The sequence below is a fragment of the Pseudonaja textilis genome, chromosome 4 (assembly GCF_049901715.1).
Source record: "Pseudonaja textilis isolate UNSWEBS1 chromosome 4, rPseTex1.2, whole genome shotgun sequence".
Taxonomy (NCBI): Eukaryota; Metazoa; Chordata; class Lepidosauria; order Squamata; family Elapidae; genus Pseudonaja; species Pseudonaja textilis.
In genome coordinates this window covers 72,111,166-72,132,288 of record NC_141993.1, presented here as the reverse complement: position 1 = coordinate 72,132,288, position 21,123 = coordinate 72,111,166, and the positions used below count along the sequence as shown (strand labels likewise).

The 21,123-nt window shown below is 33.2% G+C and overlaps 1 protein-coding gene across 6 annotated transcripts in view; it reads left to right on the top strand.

The window, feature by feature from the left end:
- IFT80 (intraflagellar transport 80) overlaps positions 1-21,123 on the top strand; it is a 53,947-nt gene that overhangs the window by 16,697 nt on the left and 16,127 nt on the right. For 5 of the 6 annotated variants that reach the window (XM_087933357.1, XM_087933358.1, XM_087933359.1 and 2 more), the window contains 7 exons: positions 1,726-1,835; positions 2,761-2,850; positions 4,635-4,772; positions 11,643-11,822; positions 16,935-17,053; positions 17,676-17,750; positions 18,848-19,011. In XM_087933357.1, the coding sequence (XP_087789483.1) occupies positions 1,726-1,835; positions 2,761-2,850; positions 4,635-4,772; positions 11,643-11,822; positions 16,935-17,053; positions 17,676-17,750; positions 18,848-19,011 (876 nt within the window). The remainder of the gene's footprint in view (positions 1-1,725; positions 1,836-2,760; positions 2,851-4,634; positions 4,773-11,642; positions 11,823-16,934; positions 17,054-17,675; positions 17,751-18,847; positions 19,012-21,123) is intronic. The other variant, XM_087933361.1, reaches the window with a different exon arrangement.

The following is a 21,123-nucleotide window of genomic DNA, read 5'->3' as shown; positions in this document are numbered from 1 at the left end:
TGATCACAATGATTCAGTTAACAGTGGAAGTGGAAGTGAGTTTGTAAATCTGTCGTAGTCATGTGATTTCAGCTTAGCAACCACAATGCTTAGTGACATGCTTAATGACGCCATCGATTATTTTAACTAGACTTCAAATAGAATGTTAGTCTTTAACCCTGGGCCGATTTCAAAGCTTATCCATATTTCAGACTTGTCATTATTAAATTGCAATCCACCTTTGGTGAAGATCATTTTGTTGTCCATTTAAGTCTGAGAATTAGCTTAAGAGATTTGGAGTTTTTAAAGAGTGTTTTATGCTCTTCTAGCAGCTCAAACAAACTTTCATCAATAATATAAACCAAAAGATTTGGCTGTTATCCAGTTATGCTAAACCAAATAACTGTGCCATGCTACCTTTATCTAGGACAGACACAAACTTCAGAGGATAACTAGGACTGCAGAAAAAACAATTATTACCCACCTGCCTTCAATTGAGGACCTGTATACTGCATGAGTCAAAAAGAAGGCTGTGAAATTATTTACAGACCCCTCACATCCAGGACATAAACTGTTTCAACTCCTTCCCTCAAAACGACACTATAGAGCACTGCGCTCTAGAACAACTAGACACAAGAACAGTTTTTTCCCGAAAGCCATCACTCTGCTAAACAAATAATTCCCTCAACACTGTTCAACTATTTACAAAGTGTACGCTACTATTACTGTTAATCTTCTCACCACTCCTTATCAGTCATCCCCTCCCACTTGACTGTTTCCTAGTATGATTTGATTGTTGATTGTACCCTATGACAATCATTAAGTGTTATACGTTATGATTCTTGATTCTTAACTAATGTACCTTTTCTTTATGTATACTGAGAGTATTTACACCAAGACAAATTCCTTGTGTGTCCAATCACACTTGGCTAATAAAGTATTCTATTCTATTCCATTCCATTCTATTCTATTCTAGTGCTGTTCTTGGTAGATTGTTTTTGATCAGAGAAAGTATGGAGTAATAGTTGACATCTTGTACAGGCAGATGATGATACAGGTTCTTTTGTAACAATCACAAATGGAATCTTTTTTGGGTTTCAAGTGTATATTAAGAGTACAACAAGCTGCTCTCCTTGCAACTGAATAGAATATGTCAGGTGTTAACAAATTCTTGCTTAAACAATGGATGTACTTGTTTTCTCACCATTGGCATGTTTTATATAATGATAATTTCCATTGTTCTTGGGCTGTCACAACAATGTCATTAAACATTAATCCATCTCTCCATTGATAAGAGTGATACTATCTTTTATTCTGAAATTGAATTTACATTCCTTTGATCAAACCCTTGACATCCCAAACAAGAAGAATGCAATTGTCAAGATCTTGACCATGCAATATTATGCTCTCTAGACTTTTTACACTATGACATCATAATACTTTGCTATTAGCATTCTCGATTGAATCTTAACCTGTCCCCCTTATCCAGCCTTGGATAGCCTCCTCATGAATTCTAATCCCATACTGATAGATGATCTCCCCAGCAGTTTTTCATAAATGTTATATGGGAATGGATAACGTCATAAAATCTTGTCTGAATAAACATTTACCTTTGTTGCTAATTCTATCCTTTTTAAACACATGGTATAAAACTGATGTAGATTAGAAGAGTATTAAAGTATTTTGGAATGTAAATAATAGTAGCATTTCTCACCAATGTGTATCACTTTCTTCCATTATCTATAGGAACACCTATATATTCAGTAGCATGGGGTCCAGATTCTGAAAAGATTCTTTACACATCAGGAAAGCAGCTGATTATCAAACCACTTCAGCCAAATGCTAAAGTTTTACAGGTATCATTAATATAGAGTATTTAATAATTATAATGATTGCAAAATGTTGAGTGAACAATATCCAAAACAGCAATCTTCATCTTATCTTTGTCGTGTGAAGGATGTTGTGTTGATAGAATTACAACCATTTATTTCAGAATTGGTATTCAGAAGTGCCTGCTATACAAAATCTTAGACTCTAAACCTAAGCTAGACAAATTGAATTAAGTTAGCTATCACCTTAGTACTTAATGTATGTCATCATGCTAACTTAAAAAAGTAACATTACAGCTAAGATGGATGGACTTCAAGTCGCAGAATTCCCCTGGCCAGCACAAATATTACCAGGACAAGGGGCCAGCATTAACTTAATCTGGAATTAGATGACAAATTATAATTTAATATGAAAGTTCTATAATATTTAATTCTGGAAAATGTGTATGGGGGGGGGGGGAATTAAAACCTGTTCAGGGAAGAACGGTAAAATATAATGCAAAGTACACTATTAAACAAAGTGAAACAATTATGGGTATTTAAAGTAGTTCAATGTCTTAGTAAAATTAGCATGTAGAATTAGAGCTACCTGGAAATATGCTAATTGAAATGGTTGCTAAATAATGACATCAAGTGTCCATCCTATTTTGTGAGTTTATTGTTTCAATTATATGTAACCCAGGTGTACCAAGATGTATTTTAAGCTTCAATTAATCAAATTCATAAACATGTTTTATACAATCTAATTTAAAGCAGTGTTTTTGCAAACTAAAGTTCAATCCCTTTTCATGTCTACACATTAAATATTTTGACTAAAATGTTATTTATTTAAAAATGATAAAACTAACTCTCTTAATATTATACCTTGTTAACATTTAGAGCTCTTAGGATTTAAGATTGTTACATTATAAGCTTTATTTTAAATATATTTGTTCTTCCTCTTTGTTCCCAGTGGAAAGCTCATGATGGAATTATTCTAAAAGTTGATTGGAATTCTGTCAATGATCTTATTTTGTCAGCTGGGGAAGACTGTAAATATAAGGTATGCATTCTTTCCGAAAACGTCTTATAATATGCAATTAACTATCATAAGAGGTTCAGTTAAATAAAAGAAGATAATATTTCACTACACATTTGTTGAACTCTGTGTGTGGATGTGTAAAACAAGTACAAGTAATTCTTGTTTAGTAACTGCCTCATTTAGCAACTGTTCATAGTTATGATCAATCCTTGCCTTTTTCCTTAGTGACCGCTTCTCTTAATGACTGAATTACCAATCCCAATTGTGGTATCCTTATGACTACCTGTACCAGCTTACCACATACTTATAATTAATTACAATCATAATTATAATTTAAATGCTGACAGCTAATTTTGCAGTGGTTAAAGTGTTAGCCTAGAAACCAGAAGACTGTGAGTTCTAGGCCTCCTGGCTGAGTGATTTTGGCCCTGTCACTCTTTCTCATCCCACAGAGTTGTTTTGGGGAAAATAGGAGACAGCAGTATTATTTATTATTTATTATATTATTTATTATATCTCACATTTCTAAAAAGCCCATTCTCAAAGATGGCTATGGGTAATGTACAATAACACATGGGTCCCTAAGCCCTGGGCCATAGCCCATTCAAAATTCAGCCATGTAAGCAGCGGGCAAGTGCACATGTAGCTCCAGTCGCATAAGTGGTGGGTACATGCGCCTCTTGTACAAATTGAGCTGTGCACTCCTGTAGCTTGCACAGCCAGAGTGGCTCGCACTGCATGGTCCTCCGCCAACACTTTAGCCAGAAAAGTTGGGGACTGCTGCAATATATATTATGTTTTCTTAAGTTTTTGCGGGTACTTACATGTATGGTATTCAGCTTTTTCCCCCCCCCCCCCCCCTCCCCCCCCCCCCCCCCCCCCCCCCCCCTTTTTTTTTTTTTTTATTTTTAAACTTTAAAAAAACCTTCTCCCCCCCCCCCCAACCCCTCTTACCCCCCCCCCCCCCCCCCCCCCCCCCCCCCCCCCCTCCCCCCCTTTATTGGGGTATTTTCTCACGTCATTATAGTTGTGTTTTTAAAGTTGTAGCAACCTTTCGGCAGAATCTCATCTGCCATCATCAGGCTTCTGTATTGTGTTCGTCTGTGAGTCAGACTTTTAATATAGGGCTGAAATGGATGTACTTACCCAAAAACTAAAAGATGAGGTAGACTCAAAATATAGTACAGTTTGAGAAAAATGGATTAAGGATAAAAACCGGGGAATAAAAAGATAAGGAATGGAAAAAATTAAGTGGTTAAACTTAAGAGTAGTTACCAGAAACAGAAAATGAATATTAGAAAAATTGTTTTTGAAAAAAGAACATACTGTCTAATTGATTAGAAACATATATGTTTTATACTTATGCGTTTTGTTTTACACATGGATTTCGTTTGTAATGAAATATCTTATGCATTGTACATATTTTTTAATCTTTAATAAAGTTTATTTTTAAAATTAAAAAAACACATCAAAATATAAAACTATATACATACATGCATACATGCATACATACATACATATATACATACATACATATAACTTTTGAATCAAAAGTTGTAAAATATCATAATAAGTGTTCATTATATTAATAAATACTTTGGGTTTTTGGAAAATATTCAGTTCAATTGTACTAACATAATCAAGAATAAATACTTAGATTGGAAATTTTAAATGTTATTAAGTTTTGAATAAAGATTACATTAATATTACTTTACATGAGCGCAAAAACAAACTACAGTCTCACTGAAATGAAATCACATCATGATACAAAACTTGATTGTGTTTTTTGTTCTTTAATAAAATAGGTATGGGATAGCTATGGTCGTTTGCTGTATAGCTCATTGTCCCATGAATATCCTGTCACTTCTGTTGCTTGGGCTTTGGATGGGGAATTATTTGCTGTTGGATCCTTTCACACTTTACGACTTTGTGATAAAACAGGGGTAAGTAATAGTTTAGAGGGTATATATTTATTTAAAAATATTAAGTGTATTATACAACTCAAGAAAACAGGATCAAAAATTAAGATTTTAATTATATATTTTTCTTGAATTTTAAATAAAATTATTAAATTTATAGATGAATATAAGACATGTTTTTCTTCTCATTCTATTATATTCTATCAGCAAGGTTTTTTTAATCTATGGATATACAGTATTTAGCAACTGTTACTTGTTCAATTTTAACAGCATATCCTTCAGTTAATTTGATTTCAGATGATGTCTGTTTCTATGTCTTTTATTGTTTTTCATTTCCAGAATTCTGTTTAAGGAAATTGATTAAGTAACTTATGGTTATTAGTTGTTCAAATAAAATCCATCTTGTCTTTTTGTACAAGAATCCGTTGGGTCAGAGTATCATTTCATAGTTTTTAATTTTGGTTGCTCATTCTAGTGAATATGCTTTTGAATATGCTTCAGAGAAAGATACTTTTTCAAACAACCATAAGATAAACTTTAGAAAGATTTTGTAGAGTGTGTTTGTGGAGGAGATATTTCTAAGACTTTTTCTGAGATGTGCTGATTGGGCATGATATAAGACTGATGTAAAGTTAAGAATTATTGGGTTGCTGAGATTATTCCAATTACATTGCTGAGCAGCCTTGAAATACTTGCAGTGACATGAAATGAAAATCAAAATTACTGCTCAGTTCTCTATCTTCTATTCTAAACTGCTTCCATTTTTTCATTGGCCCCTACAACATACCCTGGTAATACAATTTATTTATTTATATTTTGTGTTTTTATACCACCCAGCTCCTTTAAAGAGGGTGGTATATTTCAATATATAAATAGTAAATAAGATTAAAATTCAAATATCAAAGTTGATTTAAGATTTAAAAAAAAATTAAATTATAAGTTATAAAATGATTACTGTGAAGTATAACTTCTGGCCTGAGTTGCTTCACTCTATGAACCACAAATGGCATAGGGATGAGGCATAAATGTGCAAATAAACTGCTTGCTTCTACACAGTAATGTTGAATCTTCAGCGTAGTCAAGAGTGTGTGTGTGTAATGTGTCATTTTGTTTGTATTTTTGTACTGCTCCTATTCATCTTGCCTTCTTGCACCCTAACATTCCAAGATACATCAACAGTTACTCACTTAACAACAGTAATTGGGAACAGAATTCCTTTTGCAAAGTAATGTGGTTGTAAAGTGTGATGTCATGTGACCATGCTGTGTAGTCCCATCAATTCTGACACTTCTGGTTGCTGCCGTTGAGTGCATCCTGTCCTTAAATTGGGAGATCGCTATTTCTGATCTCCTTCTGGCTTCCGCATTGATTTTGCTTGTAGGAAGCTGACAAAGGCCACAGGATGCTGCAACCTTTGTAAGAATAAGGACTAGTTGTAGTTACCACTTATTTAGACCTGTTGTGGGCTCAGTTGTTAAGTGAGGACCACTTGTGTTTGGGAAAACAGTAAATAATAAACAATTGCTGACAGTTATTTGTTTTATTTATTAAATTTGTTTGCCACCCATCTCACCAATATTTACCGGCATTTAGAAAATTAAAAGTGACTTCTTGAATTGTAATGTATTGTAATGTATTGTAAGTCTCTCTACCTAAGTCTTTTGCATTCTGCCCCTTTTAAACCATCTGTCCATATTTAACTTCTCTCATGGGTGATCTGCCTTTTTGGACTGTTTGTGTGTTCATCTGTCTCACACAGGCTTGTTCCTTCACTCTCCTTCCCTACACAAAGTATCTTTCATAGAGAAGCTTCACTGAAAAAAATAGCCAATTTTTAGATTATACAAATTACTACCAAACTCCAAAATAATATGGAATAGTTCGAATAAATTATGAGTAATTTTATATCTTCACAAAATAAGCATTTGAGAACATGTACATTCATTTTTGTGTCAGAATAATCCATAATTTTAATCCTTTCTCCAGCAATTTGTATTGGCAGTTACAACCATTATAAAGAATACCTTAACAGAAGATTACTTAATGTAATCCATCAAAGTTTTTGTTTTACTAATTGAGAGTTAAAAGAGTAAACTTCAGATGTATGCTTGTCTCAAATATGTCTCTTACCAAGCAAACTACATTTACAGAGTTCTTCCTTCAGTTTGAAAAAAAGCATAATTGAATGGTATAGAAAAAGAAAACTTGTTTAAGAATATTACAGAGTTAAGTGGAAGCAGTTGCATAATATTTGTCCTAAACATTCCTCAATATTCCTCCTCCATTTTTAATCCTATGGGGAAAGTGAAGATTTAAACTACATTTTTATTTATTGCTGATTTAAAGATAATAAATCTTAAGTTTATTACAAAATGACAATGTTCTTAATTGATTAAATGGCATAACTAAATGAATGTACAGAATACATTTCTTTAAATGGGCTTCCTATAAAGCTTTCTTTTTTTCTTTTGCTCTGGGAGAGGAGTGGATTTTAACAGAAGCTAAAGCCAGATGCTATCTATTCCTTTACAGCTGGCTGTAATAATTTATTAGACTTGCCTCTATACATTTCTGCTGCTTCATGCAAGTTTTTTCTTTGACTTAAATATAAATAGCTGCTAAAGAATTAGCTGTGCTAGTGCTGAGAGAGAAGAGAGAATGATTCACTGGTTATTTGTATGATAGTGTTTGAAGAGAACCAGGCCTGACTTTTTGGTCAACACAGACATTTTTATTGTGTCTGATGTAATGGAGCTGAATCAGCAAATTGCTCCCTGGAGAACTATCAGGAGATATACATATCATTAACCCTTCTGCAGCATATGTGACTAGTTATAAAGCATAATCTAATTAAATACACTAACATACAGTTTTTTGCATCAGCCTTTTTTTTTCCTTGTAGCACTAATAATACTAAGGAGTGCTAATACTAAAAGTATATAGTTTGCCATTTCTATAAGTATACTCTTTGAAAGTCCCTTTTAAAAAAATCATTATATCCTGCCTTTTTTTCATATACAACTCAAGGTGGCAAGCATATCATTTTTTTATTTTTTCCCACAACAACAATCCTGTGAGGTAGATTGGACCGAGATAGAGTGACCTAAAGTCACCAGCCAGTTTTTCATGGCTAAAGTGCGATTAGAACTCAAAGTCACTGGATTTCTGGACAACGTCTTCACCTCTCATTTTAGGTGTCAAGCACACCTTTAAAAGTGTTTTTAAAGTATGAAACGGGAAAAAATCCTGTGTCCATGCTTTTCATCATTTTAAAATTTATAGGGTTTAAAGGCAGGGATGGGATTCAAATTTTTTAACAACCGGTTCTGTGGGCATGGCTTAGGTGGTGGGCATGGCTTGATGGTCATGTAACTGGGTGGACATGGCTTGGTGGTCATGTTATTGGCTGGGTGTGGCCAATTCAATATCACTCACATCGAGGCATGCATCTTCTCACCTGGCCTCTCATGACTGTGGGGATGCTGCAACAGTCGTAAGTGTGAAAAATGGTCAAAAATTGTCACTTTTTTTCAGTGCCATTGTAACTTTGAATGGTCACTCCACACAAGCAAAGTACCAGCAAAGGAGGGGGAAAAAAACTCCAGAGATGTTCCTGAGACAGGAAGTCTAGTCCTGCCAAGAATGTAATAAGGGTTAACAGAGAGGCAGTTTCTGTAAGGAACACCAGAATGTTTCCTTCCTGCCTTCCTTACAGGATGAGGCCAGTAATTTCTTCTAACAACTGGTTCTCCAAACTGCTTGGAATGTTAACAACCGGTTCTAGCGAATAGGTGCGAACTGGTGGCTTTCCCATTGACTTTGCTTGTTAGAAAGTTACAAAAGGTGATCATATGACCCCTGGAAACTGCAATCATTATAAATATGAACTAGGTGCCAAGTGTCTGAATTTTTATCATGCGACCATGATGTTGCTAAAATGGTTTCAAGTGTGAAAAACGGTCATAAGTGACTTTTTTCTTCTTCATAAGGCAAAAGCCCCCCCATGTCCCTGCACATGCACGCACAACTCCCATGCACATGCTGCATGTCTCTGCACATGCGCACTGACCCCCATGCGCCCCGCACATTTCTACGCATGTGCACATGTCTCCCACACACACCTGCCCCCTCACACATGCATGGCAGCTACCCGATGATCAGCTGGTGGGCAGCGCGCGCACATGCTCAGTAGACTTGCTCTGGGGCAACGGTTTGCGTGCCGGCGGAGATGGCTCTGTGTGCCACTTCCAGCACACATGCCAAAGGTTCACCATCACAGCTCTATACCATGTGAGTCCTCAGAATTATCTTAGACCAATCGAGAAAGTACAGCAAATATAAGCACAGTTTTTAAAAACCCTTGCATTTGCATCTGTTTTATATTAAGTTCTCTATCTGGTATAGCAGGAAATCTGTTTCTGGAAGAATAGACTTTGGTTTTAACTGAGATAGCTATCTCTGGTTCTCTGGGAGAGCTTTTGGCACTTCACTGTCAACTTTTAGAAGTAATCTAATAAAGAAGGCCTTTCCATGATGAATTTAGCAAGTTTTTGAAGTTCATCTTCAATCCAATTGTACAAAGTTGAATCAATCATGCAGTTGTTACCCAGATATATTTGCCAGTCATCTAAAATACTTAAGAAACAGGCAGATTTATATTTTCACTGCACAGGAATGGGGCAGGGAAAAAAAGGGATGGACCCCACTAACACAATATTCCACAAAAATGAAGTTTGTTACATGAAAGAAAGTGAATTTTCTTTTTTTAAACAAAGTGAATTTTCTGCAAAAAAAACCCACCATATTTTTCTCTTATATACTGAAGGATTGTCTTATAGAAGATAGCAAACTGGTTTTCTGCTACTGTATACTATATATCAATACAATACAAAATACATTTTGATTGAACAATGAAAGAAATTTCTTAACAGTAAGATATAATCACAGTAATTTATTTCACTCAGTTTTGTTTGCCAGTTTGTGCTTGAGAGCGGCAGTTTTGACTGTTTTTGTAACAATAACACCTTTTGGTCTTTTGTCATAGAAAATAGCTTTTCTTATATTGCTTTCATGCACAAAATAAACAGCAGTTACATAATTCTTCTAGGTAATTTAAGGGAGAACATGGTCATATGATTTATCTGAGTTGTTAAATGAAATATAAAGATGTGATTGTATTTGTATATACTGCTATATATGTAAGTGATATAATGCATTCTTTTTAATTCGTCCAAAAAAAGAATAAATCCTGGTTTCACTAGTACAATTTTTGACTTCTTAAGTTAGAAAGATTTATGTAACACTATTTGATTATTATCTATTTTCCCTGTGCACTTGAGGATCCTTTTAGGCAACAGAATCCTATTTGTGGGGAAAATAGAGTAGTAGCTCTTTTTAAAATATTATTTTATTGTATACCCAATTACTATCCATTGATACATCTTTGAAGTACCCTGCTTGATCTGTGTGTCCCACTTCATGTATTATAATATTTTTGTGTTTAATAGCATTTCCTTACAATAAAACCCCTGCTTGGAAACCACAAAGAAAGGTCTTCCCCTATGAACTTTCTCACCCCACATATTTACAGAAATGTTTCACAACCTCTGTTTCATTGACTAAACAGTTTTGAAATGGACTTTTATTTTTTCATTTTTTGCTTTAAATGTTGCCTTTATTTTATATTCTAATAACAGTAAAAGTTCACAAGGCAACATTCATTCAATATTTTTACACTATAATAATCATTCCATTGCGATTCATTCCTTCATGCAAAAAATTGAATTTTATGTGAGATTTTTAAAAATCATAGTTAAAGGTATATTTGAACACCATTTTTAATTGTTATTTTTTTAAAAAAGTTTCCACTGTTGACCTATAGGTTTGGCAACTAAGAATGAGAATATAAGTTTTTATTAATCAGAATAAATTAGTATTCTCTCAAACGTATTTTGTATTAATGTCAGGCTCAATCTTCCTTCTTGTTCCCCGCACATCATTCTTTTTTGGTAACTATACAGTTGTATTTCTCATCTTGTTCTTTTTGTTTATTTTATTACTCTATTAACTTACATCTGTTCACACTGTTTTAATTTCTTCCTTCTAAACTTTTCATCCTTCAAACTGAAACATAGCTTTATTAAATGTGTTCTTTATATTTCTTACATTTATAAGAACCTAATTACAAGACTCTTGTAAGTCTCAGTCCATGGTTTTGCTATTTCTAGTATGAATGGAATCACATATTCCAAATGAACTGCTTCATTATATAGTTTTAATGAAGTTATTTATCTCCCATTATCCCTGCCTCTGTCACCCATAAAGAATTTTCTATTGATCTTCAATGTTTTAGTATTAAAATGAAATGTTTCTATTTTTCTCTGCCATTATTGGTATTTTTCCCCCTGAAATTTCAACTGTCAAGACTTGCAACAAGAAATATAATTTTGAAAGTGCCATCATTTTAGCAATTACTATTCAAGTATTTCTAGTGCCATCTTTTTCATTTTTTTAAAAAAATAGGAATATTCTTAAATGGAAACTTTTATAATAATGTACTGCATTTAAAGTACGTTTGTCATTAAAAGCAATATTCTTATGTCATATTAAATAAAAATTGCTATTGTGTGAAATGGTATCTATATTGTAGTTTTGCTTTTATTGTGCACCTAGTTCACCTTATTGAAAAGAGTGTTCGCCTTTCTTGTCTATGACTATCTTGTTGCAATTCATGTCTTTGCTTTAAAAAAACAAAATAAAATAGATATATGTATAGTGCTATTAATCATATGTATAATATGTGTAACAAACACAAGTTTATTATATGTTTTATATACTACACTATAGGTAGGATTATTTAAATTTTAAATTATTTTAAAAAAAAATATTTTACAGTGGTCCTATGCTTTAGAGAAGCCAAACACTGGCAGCATATTCAATATTGCTTGGTCTACTGATGGTACACAATTAGCTGGGGCTTGTGGAAACGGACATGTGATTTTTGCCCATGTTGTGGAACAGCGCTGGGTATGGAAAAACTTTGGAATAACATTGACTAAGAGAAGAACCATGGAGGTATGTGTTGGCTATTTAAAGTTTGGTGAACAGTAGATTATTTTTTAAATACAACTTTTCTCTTCAAAACCGTTGATACCTTTAGATATGTTTATGGTTAACAGGCTTGAAATTTTAAGAATTTACTTTTATTAAGTCAATAATATATTGTTCGTGAGGATAACATATTACCATTTAGCTAGGTAAAACAGCCTTCAGTGTGTCTCCAGTGGAATGAGCATGTTGGTTCATGCACTTATGAACGTAGTCAAATCTTTAAATCTAGACTGTCCCATAGAGTACCTAAAATGTGTATTCCAGCCTGGATCGATGCTTTCATTGGCTAGAAAGGCAGAATCAAAAGAATACTTTTATACTGGAAATAGTTTTGTAACATTTGAAAACAAAGTCAGTACTTTGGAAGCAATAACATATACTTCATGTTTGAAAAACTTGGTTGCGTTTTTTTAAAAAAATCTTATTTGTATCCAGTATAGCTGTGGTTTACCATTTTAGCAGCTGCAGTGTTGTCAGCTGTTACTGAAGTGTTGAATCTTCTTTTGTACTGTTTTTTTGCTTAGGGCAAGTGTAAAAGATACCTGTTTTCTTTTATCTAAAAATCAGAAAATTACCACATTTTCTCCCAAACCATAATTAAATTGATTAATATATATTTCTATAGAATGCTGGTGGATATTATAATTGCTTTCAACAAGGCGTAATACTGATCACTGGTTTTATTACTGGATACTTGCAGTCAAGCTTGACCATGGAAAAGTTTTACATTGCGTATTGCTAAATAAATAGCTACAGCAAAAATTAAAGAGGCCCTTTATTAAAATCTTTTAATAAAATATTTTGGGGCAACAGCATTTTTTTTTTAAAGTTACATTTATAGATTCCAAATACATAGTTTTACTTAAAAATGGGTTTTTATCAAAATTGTCTACCATAAGATCGATCTAGAAGTATAAAATAGTATTTCATCTGGCAAATATGCTATATTCCCCAGAAAGACAGTGACTTATATTATCACACCAAAGGACTGGAAGATAATATACAATTTCTGAATTTCAATTTAGAATAGGAATTTAGACCAAGTTTTTTCGTCCTGGTTCCCAATATTGGATAGGCCAAATCTCTAATTAAGCACTTAAAAATCATTTGACAATTTTGATGCTGGTTATATAAGAATATTCACTGGATGGAATGTTATGAGTCATTGTCTGGAAATACAGAAAACAAATTTGGTAGGTAAAAATCATATTTTATACTCACTTCCAGCCATAAAATTGTAATGAATGAATGTGATAAACCCTGTATTTAGAATTGTGTTTTACTTATAAAAATATCTGAGTAACCTGTACAATGAAATCTTTATTATTAAAGTGTACTATTAATCTGTATATGAATGTTAGTTATACAGGATACAATATTGGATTGCTTTAGTTTGTATTGGCAAGTAGTGGTTCTCTCTCTAGTTTATATTATTTTTATAATAAATTTCATTATATATTACTGTAAATAGAATGCCATTACTAAATAAAAAGTGGCTCATTTTTAATATTTATTAAATAACTTATCAATATTTCACCTATTCTTCTTACTTATTATCATTGTTTTTTTCTAAGGAATACTGACCATTTTTATTTTCCAAATGTCAACTTTCTGTAAAGGTTTTATTGAAGCTATTTTTTTATTTGATTTGATTGCTGCCTGTCTTGCCTCAAGGTTGCTTACAACATTTTAAATGCACCAGCCTCTAATACATGTCTACTCAGAAATAAATCCAGTTGAATATCCTTCAAAAATGGAAATATGCGGGATGGATGATCCCACTAGATAGATTCATAGTTGGTTTAAGAACATAGCTTGAACGTGGTCTTTAATGGTTCCAAGTCAAATGGAATGAGGTATCCAATAGGTACCTCATTTCTATCCTGGGCCTAATGCTCTCTTTTTCATAAAGACATAGGTGATAGGATAGATAGATGCTCATCCAGTTGGCAGATAACACAAAAATTGATAGGGGAAGTACTGTTAACACTTCAGAAGGATTTTGATAAGCTTGAACAATGAGCTCCAGCCAACAATATGCAATTCATCAGCAAGAATATAAGGTTTTGTACTGAGGTAAGAAAAATAAAACGTACCAGTGCAAGATAGATGGTATCTGGCTTGTAAATAGTACTGTGAGAAAGATGTGAGTGTCCTTGTAGACCACAGATTAAGCATGAGCCAGCAATGTGCTACATCTGCCAAAAATTGCTAATAAGATCAAAGGAGTTTCTGTGCTGCACTGGTCAGATCACACTGAAATACCATATTTGGTTCTTCTCATGATAATTCAAGGAGGACCCTGGAGAACTGGAAAGAGTACAGAGAAGAGCAACATAGATGATAAGGTGCTTGGAAGCTAATCACTTTGAAAAATAGTTAAAAGACATTGATATGTTTAGCCTAAAGAAGCCAAGATCCAGGGGAGACTTGATACAGTCTTTCAATACTAGAAGGATTGTCATAGAGAATAGGATATGAATTTATTCTCCATGGCTCCCAAAGGTAGAACAGGAACCAGCAGGTTGAGGCTTTACAAAGAAAGAGAGAGAGAGAGATTCAAAAGTTATTAGAAATTTCCTGATCATGAGGGTTATTAAGCAGTGGAGCTTCCTAAAGTCATGGGAGCTTATTGGAGATTTTTAAGTAAAGGTTGGACAGCCATTTGTCTGGTAGGTTAGACTATAAAACTGCTAAACTTCCTCCAGATAATATGATACAGTGGAATTTACTTCCAGTAAATGCTTAAGGAAGACAGTTTGTAAGTTCCAGTTGTCCATGAGTTCCTTGCAACTATATAAAAATGAGCTATTCTTTCTGCAAAACTAGGTAGATTTTTTTTCAAGAATTTCCCAGGATTTTTCTGATGTATTAAGTAAATCCCTAATGCCAGCAGTACAAAGCCAAATACAGAAAATAATATTTCATTTGGTGATTTTTTTAACATTTTGAAAATCTGTAGTGTGACAAATAGTTGTTTTAGACAGATCCAAGGGTTTTGTGCATTGTCATGTGCACTGGAGTCTCTTTGGAGAGCCAGTGTATATAGTAGTGCTTAACAATATGGACTATGGCCAGGGAGACCCATCTTTAAGTCCATTCTTAGCCATGGAAGTTCAGTGAGTGATTTTGGACCAGTCTAAACTATCCAGTAGTTCAGTGACCTCCAACATTCATCACATGCAGTAGGGGAGGGGTGAAATAAAATAACTCACATTCCTTCATTCTTCTTCACAAAAGTTAATTTGCATTAACATTAGTCTGGTGGTTTAGGAAAAAAAATGCTTCCAAGTGCTGAGAGGTGATAAGGAAATGTTGATTATAAATTCTGCAGGCAGAAACATGCATGTACAAAAAAATTAGGCTCTCCAGCAGTGGAATGTTACATCTTTTTTTGCCTAGAATGCTCTGAACTAGGTATTCTGGGGTGATATTATTCTGAAAGTACACTGAATAGAAAGTGGTTTGTGATGACCTGGATTACGGGTGTCAAACTCGCCATGTCACATTGCCGTCATGTGACTTTTGCAACGTTTTCCCCATTCATGAAGTTGGGGTGGGCGTGGCCTGCACATGACACATCCGGCCCACGGGCTGCCAGTTTGACACCCCTAAACTAGATGCATTAAGCATTAGAGAATGTCTTAAATGCTGTGAACTTTTCCAGAATATCCAGATTGGTCCATTCAAGGGGATAAACAGAATGTCTTGGAGAAATCAGCAATACTTTGTTGTAAGCGCATCTCATTGCATATCCCTATGCAAAGCTCTTCCAAGTGGTTTAATTATTTAATTATTACCAAACTTAATTATTACCAGAATGTTTCAAGGGGCAGCAAATGGTGATCAGTTGTAAACAGTATTTGGTGATCCGTTGTAAACAGTATTTCTGTAAACTCCAGAACATTGTAAGTTCTTCCAACCAGATTTTAAATCTCTGTGATGTGCAGAGGAAGAACATTGATTATATATGGTTAGAATTCACTGGGTTTTTTTGGTAAAAATGAAAGTTGAGTGCAGATACAGGAAGAGATACAAGAAGAGTGTCCATATGAATATAATGTGGAGTACTACCCTTGAAAAATTGATAATTTCCATAAACCAAAGAAGTGTGACAGAGTATCCCAATATAATGAACAATAACAGAAACATTGCAAATTTCAAAAGAAAAATGGATATATTATTATTTGGGGAAATGCCAAGGAAGGGAGGAGATGTTTTAGGTTAGATTTAGCAAGGCTTCTGTGTCATAGAAACTTCCAGTAGGTGGTGTATTTATTTAGTGAACTAAAAAAGTCAACTGAAATAGGATTAAGAATGAGGAGAGGTTCACAGCCTATTTGTACTGACATTTACACATGTTAGCTTCCTTAAAATGCAATCCTTTGCCCATTTAAACTTTTAGAAATTATTTGAGAGTGGGACAGGTGGTGCTTAAATTGATAAATAAAAATAAAAATATGTCATATGTATGGAAAATATTTTTGTCAGGACTTGATCTGGTGGTTTGAATATTACAGTATTGCAAGTCTTTTGTAAGCGGTCCTTTAGAATTCATAAGAGTATACAAAGCATCTATTTTTGAATTCCCAATTTAAGCAGTCTCAACTTAAGTGACTACTTCAGAGGCTCCTCACATGCATAATACACCCATTTCACAAGAAGAGAACAAAAAGAATGCATATGTGGAAACAGCTGGGAGAGCTTCTGAAATAGCTGCGCAAACTTAGAAAATATATGATTGCCTCAGTGATATGATATTTTGCAAGCACTCCTGCAACACTCCATTCAAAGGATATGCCCAGCTCTGTTCTGGTCATCTTTAAGCTAGGTGTTACATAAAAGGATTGGGTCCTTTTAGTTTGGTTTGGCTTGGTTTATTCTCAATATATTATGTGGTCTTATTTTTAAACAATTGCTTGTAAGGTTTTTCTGGAAAAGTATTTTAATTGCTAAATACAATGCTGAAGAAATGGTACATTTGTTTAAATTTATTATAGTTGACATTAAAATTGAAATGCTCTACTTACATATTTAAATTTGATTTACTTTAACTATGGGCTTTTTTATTATTAGGTTCGTAATGTACTTAATGATGCAGTGGATTTGCTGGAATTTCGTGACAGAGTCATTAAAGCATCTTTGAATTTTGGTCATTTAGTAGTTTCAACATCTCTCCAGTGTTACATATTCTCGTAAGTAATTAGAATTGAAGAGATATCATCTGATAAATTGTAAATATGTAATAATTTTGATGTGGTTTGATTTATAGAAGCAGACAAAATTCAACAAATAAACTGCAGTATAAACTCTTCACAATTACTCATGGAATTGATTGGGTATACTTAGTTACCTATGAGGAAAGCCTTTGTAGTGAACCCATATAGTTTCCTTAACAGAACTAAGTCTTTTAATGCAATTATGAATTTTTAGAACTCTTAATTGATCTGCCTAGCAAATTACTATTGCCAAATCACTGAACTTTTTTTTAATGTGATGTTCTTTTTAAATGGGTATGTGGGCTGTTTTGAAGGAATATGCAATGTTCTTGTAGGATACGCTTATGTGTCTATGTACATTTTTTGAATCACAGTAGCTGTAACTGAACAATATTGTTATAATAACTAAAGGAAAAATATAAAAGGCAATTAGATAATTTGTTTTTCAATCAAGTAAAAGTATTTACATATTTTCCATATTTGGCAATCTTACGATATGTAGCTTTCTTGGGGTTGTATATTCTGTATAAATGAAGACATTCATTAAATGCTTTGTTTAAACAAGTTTGAAATATGTACTGCTTTCCCTTTATTTTAGAGTTAAAAACTGGAATACACCTTTAATCTTTGACCTCAAAGAAGGAACTGTCAGTTTAATTTTACAAGCAGAAAGGTATATATTTTAAATGACTGTTTAGACCATTTAATTTTGGTAAAATAAAATTTACTCAAATACCATAAGGCATTTCTATTTGCATTTATTTCAATGCGGATTGACAATCCGACACTCCCTTTTTTCTGTGGAATAACAGATTTCTCTTATGGTTGGAACTACAGAGTAGAAACAATAATTTGTGTGTCCATCCCCCTCCTTCCTCCAGTCTTAAATGTAGGTGGTAGCTACTATTTATTTTATGTCTGTCACTTGCTGGTTGTAACTCAAGAGCTAAAACAAATGTCTGCTATATCTTCCTAGCAGGAGAAGGATGGCAGTGGCTTGTGCAAAAAGATATATTGGCCTTAACATTTGCCTAATTGCCTGCTGGAGATGATTGGAGCTTTAACTTGTTGTGACAGGCTTTCATCCTTACCTAATTGGAGTGGGAAAGGAGCATTATTTGGAGGGAGAGAACTTGCTTCTTTCTGGAAAGTCTTGCAGTTGGTCTTGTCTCAAAACTGTGTTTAGTCAGGTCCAGTCCAGTGTTGCTCACTTCTTCCCAAGCAAGATTGCATCCAGTTTCAATCTATAGTTGGAATAGATTGATGTTATTGTTGTCTCACTTAATATGCTTCCTTTTTACACATTGAGAACCTGTTTGGATGCTGAGAATCCAAAATTATGTTTGAGAAGAGAGCAAACAAGAGAAAAGAAATTTAATAGTTATTTGCTTATCATTTAACTGCTATCAACTAATTGGAGCATTAGTATGTGTATTGGCCTGACTGTAAATTGGTCAGCTGATATTCTACTCCTTTACACAATAAACTAATTAAAATTGATGATGTTCTGACAGTTCAGAAATGGTAAAGATATCTGAATGCTAATATCTGCATGTTGGATAAGTGAATCAGGATTTATTCAAAATAATATTAGACCACCTATTTTGACAGAATAGAAAACTCTAAAAACAAATGCTAGCATAATATTTTAGAAATTAAAATAATGGAATAAACTTGTTAAACAATGCAAGCAATTTACAAAACAATTAGACTAATTGTAACTATAATATTAACCAAGTTATTGATGGCTATAATCTCACCCCCAATTAGGCATTTTGTTCTTGTTGATGGTGGAGGAATCTACTTATATTCCTATGAGGGACGTTTAATTTCCTCTCCAAAGTTTCCAGGCATGAGAACTGACATACTGAATGGCCAAACTGTATCCTTGAGTAGTGATACTTTAGCTATAAGGGACAAATCTGATGAAAAAGGTATGTGTACACATACGTTTAATGTAATGTTTAAAATATGTTTTATATGTTAATTAAAATATGTGGAAAAATTTCCTTCCTATATAAAGTTAAAATATTTTTCTGAAAAGATTATTCATTCTCAGATATGATGATATGGTAACATAATCTCCTACTTGGAAACATGTCTCTCCATGATAATCTAATGCCCATGTGTATCTCTTATATTTTTAAAAAACAAATGATTTATAAAAGGTAGTTTAGACTGAAAAGCAATTCTGTTTGTTTTAAAAAGCAAACAATAAAATATTTGTGAAACAATATTAATTGCATAATATGTTTGGAATCAGCTACCATATCCCATAATAGTACAGAAGTGTGTTCCTTGTTCTTTTTTCTTTCTTTTTTTGGTAACACTTTTGCCTTTGGGGTCTGTTTTAATAATCAACAAATTTAAAAAAATATCTTTTTAAATTCCTTGTTATTCTTTTTTGAGAAACTGGAGTTTCTAATGCCTCAGTTTTCCTAATTTTACCATCATAAGAGTTTGAATAAAAGCTTTTGTAAAAGCTTTGAGCAATGAATCTGAAAACTTGCATCAAAAAAAGATCCCAACTTTCTGAAGTTAGAAGTTACTTTCTTGTGTTTACACAGCTGGCTCAAACTAGCAATGGACTTAACTCTTTTTTCATATGTAACCAATAAGATCAGAACACCTGTTCTTATAACAGCATTTCTTCCTGCCAATATAACCAGTGACCACAGACCAATATCCTGTATCCTTCTGAAGAAAGTCATGATATTCAAATGGAAGAATCTTTGAAAGTTCAATGTGTTTGTTGCATTGAATTTAAATGAGATTATCAGTTAGATTTGGCATGTAATATCAAATAGTTTAGATTGTGTTTAGAATTAATAATTTTTGTAAATGCTTTTGCATTCTGATATGTCTATTGTACATTATTATTAGTATAATACTGCAGAAACCTCACATGCAGAAATATTAAACACTTATTTAATCTTAAAGTATAAATTACATAAAATCAACATAATAAAACACTGTATTTTTGCTGTAATCATGCAGCAAGATATTTATCCCCAAATGTTTTCACTTTGCTGCTTTAGCATCAAATCTACATTTACCAAGAGCAAATTGAAGTTTGAAAGACATTCCAACTAAGCTTGTGATGACAAAATCACCCTTCCAAGAAAGTATTTTAAAGTAGTTCAAAATGTATTATAAAAAAACAGTGTATTGATACTTATTATTTTTATTTATAACATTTATTACAAATATTCACTTTACCCTACTCTTCAATTAAAAAGACATTACAATATGATTAGTTTTAAAAATCCATTCCATTCCATTCCAACTTACTGTTTTATACGGCAGAGGCATGGTGCAAAGCAGAAAGTGATGGGAATAAAGAAGGAAAATAATAAAGCTTGCAGGTCACTCATCCACTAAGGCAGGGGTGTCAAACTTGCATGGTCATGTTGTTGTCATGTGATGTATCACAACTTTTTTCCCCTTTGCTAAACCAGGGGTGGGTGTGGCTAGCATGTGATGTATCAGGCCCTTGGGCCACCAGTTTGACATCTAAGGTATCATACCTGGAATGCAAACATTTAATAGAACCATCAGAGGACAACAAACATATTTTTGAAAACTCTTTTCTACTATTTATTGATCATATGGATTTTTGTAGCCAAGATGTGGTAAGTCCAGTACTACAGTAATTCTAAAATAATATTCCTAGACTGTAGTCCCATATATTCTGACAAATAGTTTCCACATAGAGCATACATCTGAATAGATAAGTATGGAATTGCTTGACTGTTGAAAATTAGCCTTTTTAAAATATATATATACATAAAAGTCAACAATATGGAAAGAGACAATTTTGAGGGGTTTTATTTTAAACTTCATGTTAATTAATGTGAACCAAATCAAAATTTCAGTACAAATTACAAATAATAAACAAAAAGCTGACAACACTGACATTTCAAATCACATCAAGTCAGAACAAGCGCACGTTCTGTTTTCCCTGATTTTTATCTTTCAACCAAATGGCAGAGATACCAGTTTTAAGTTTTCCATCTGTAAACTATTTCTTTTGAATATGTATAATA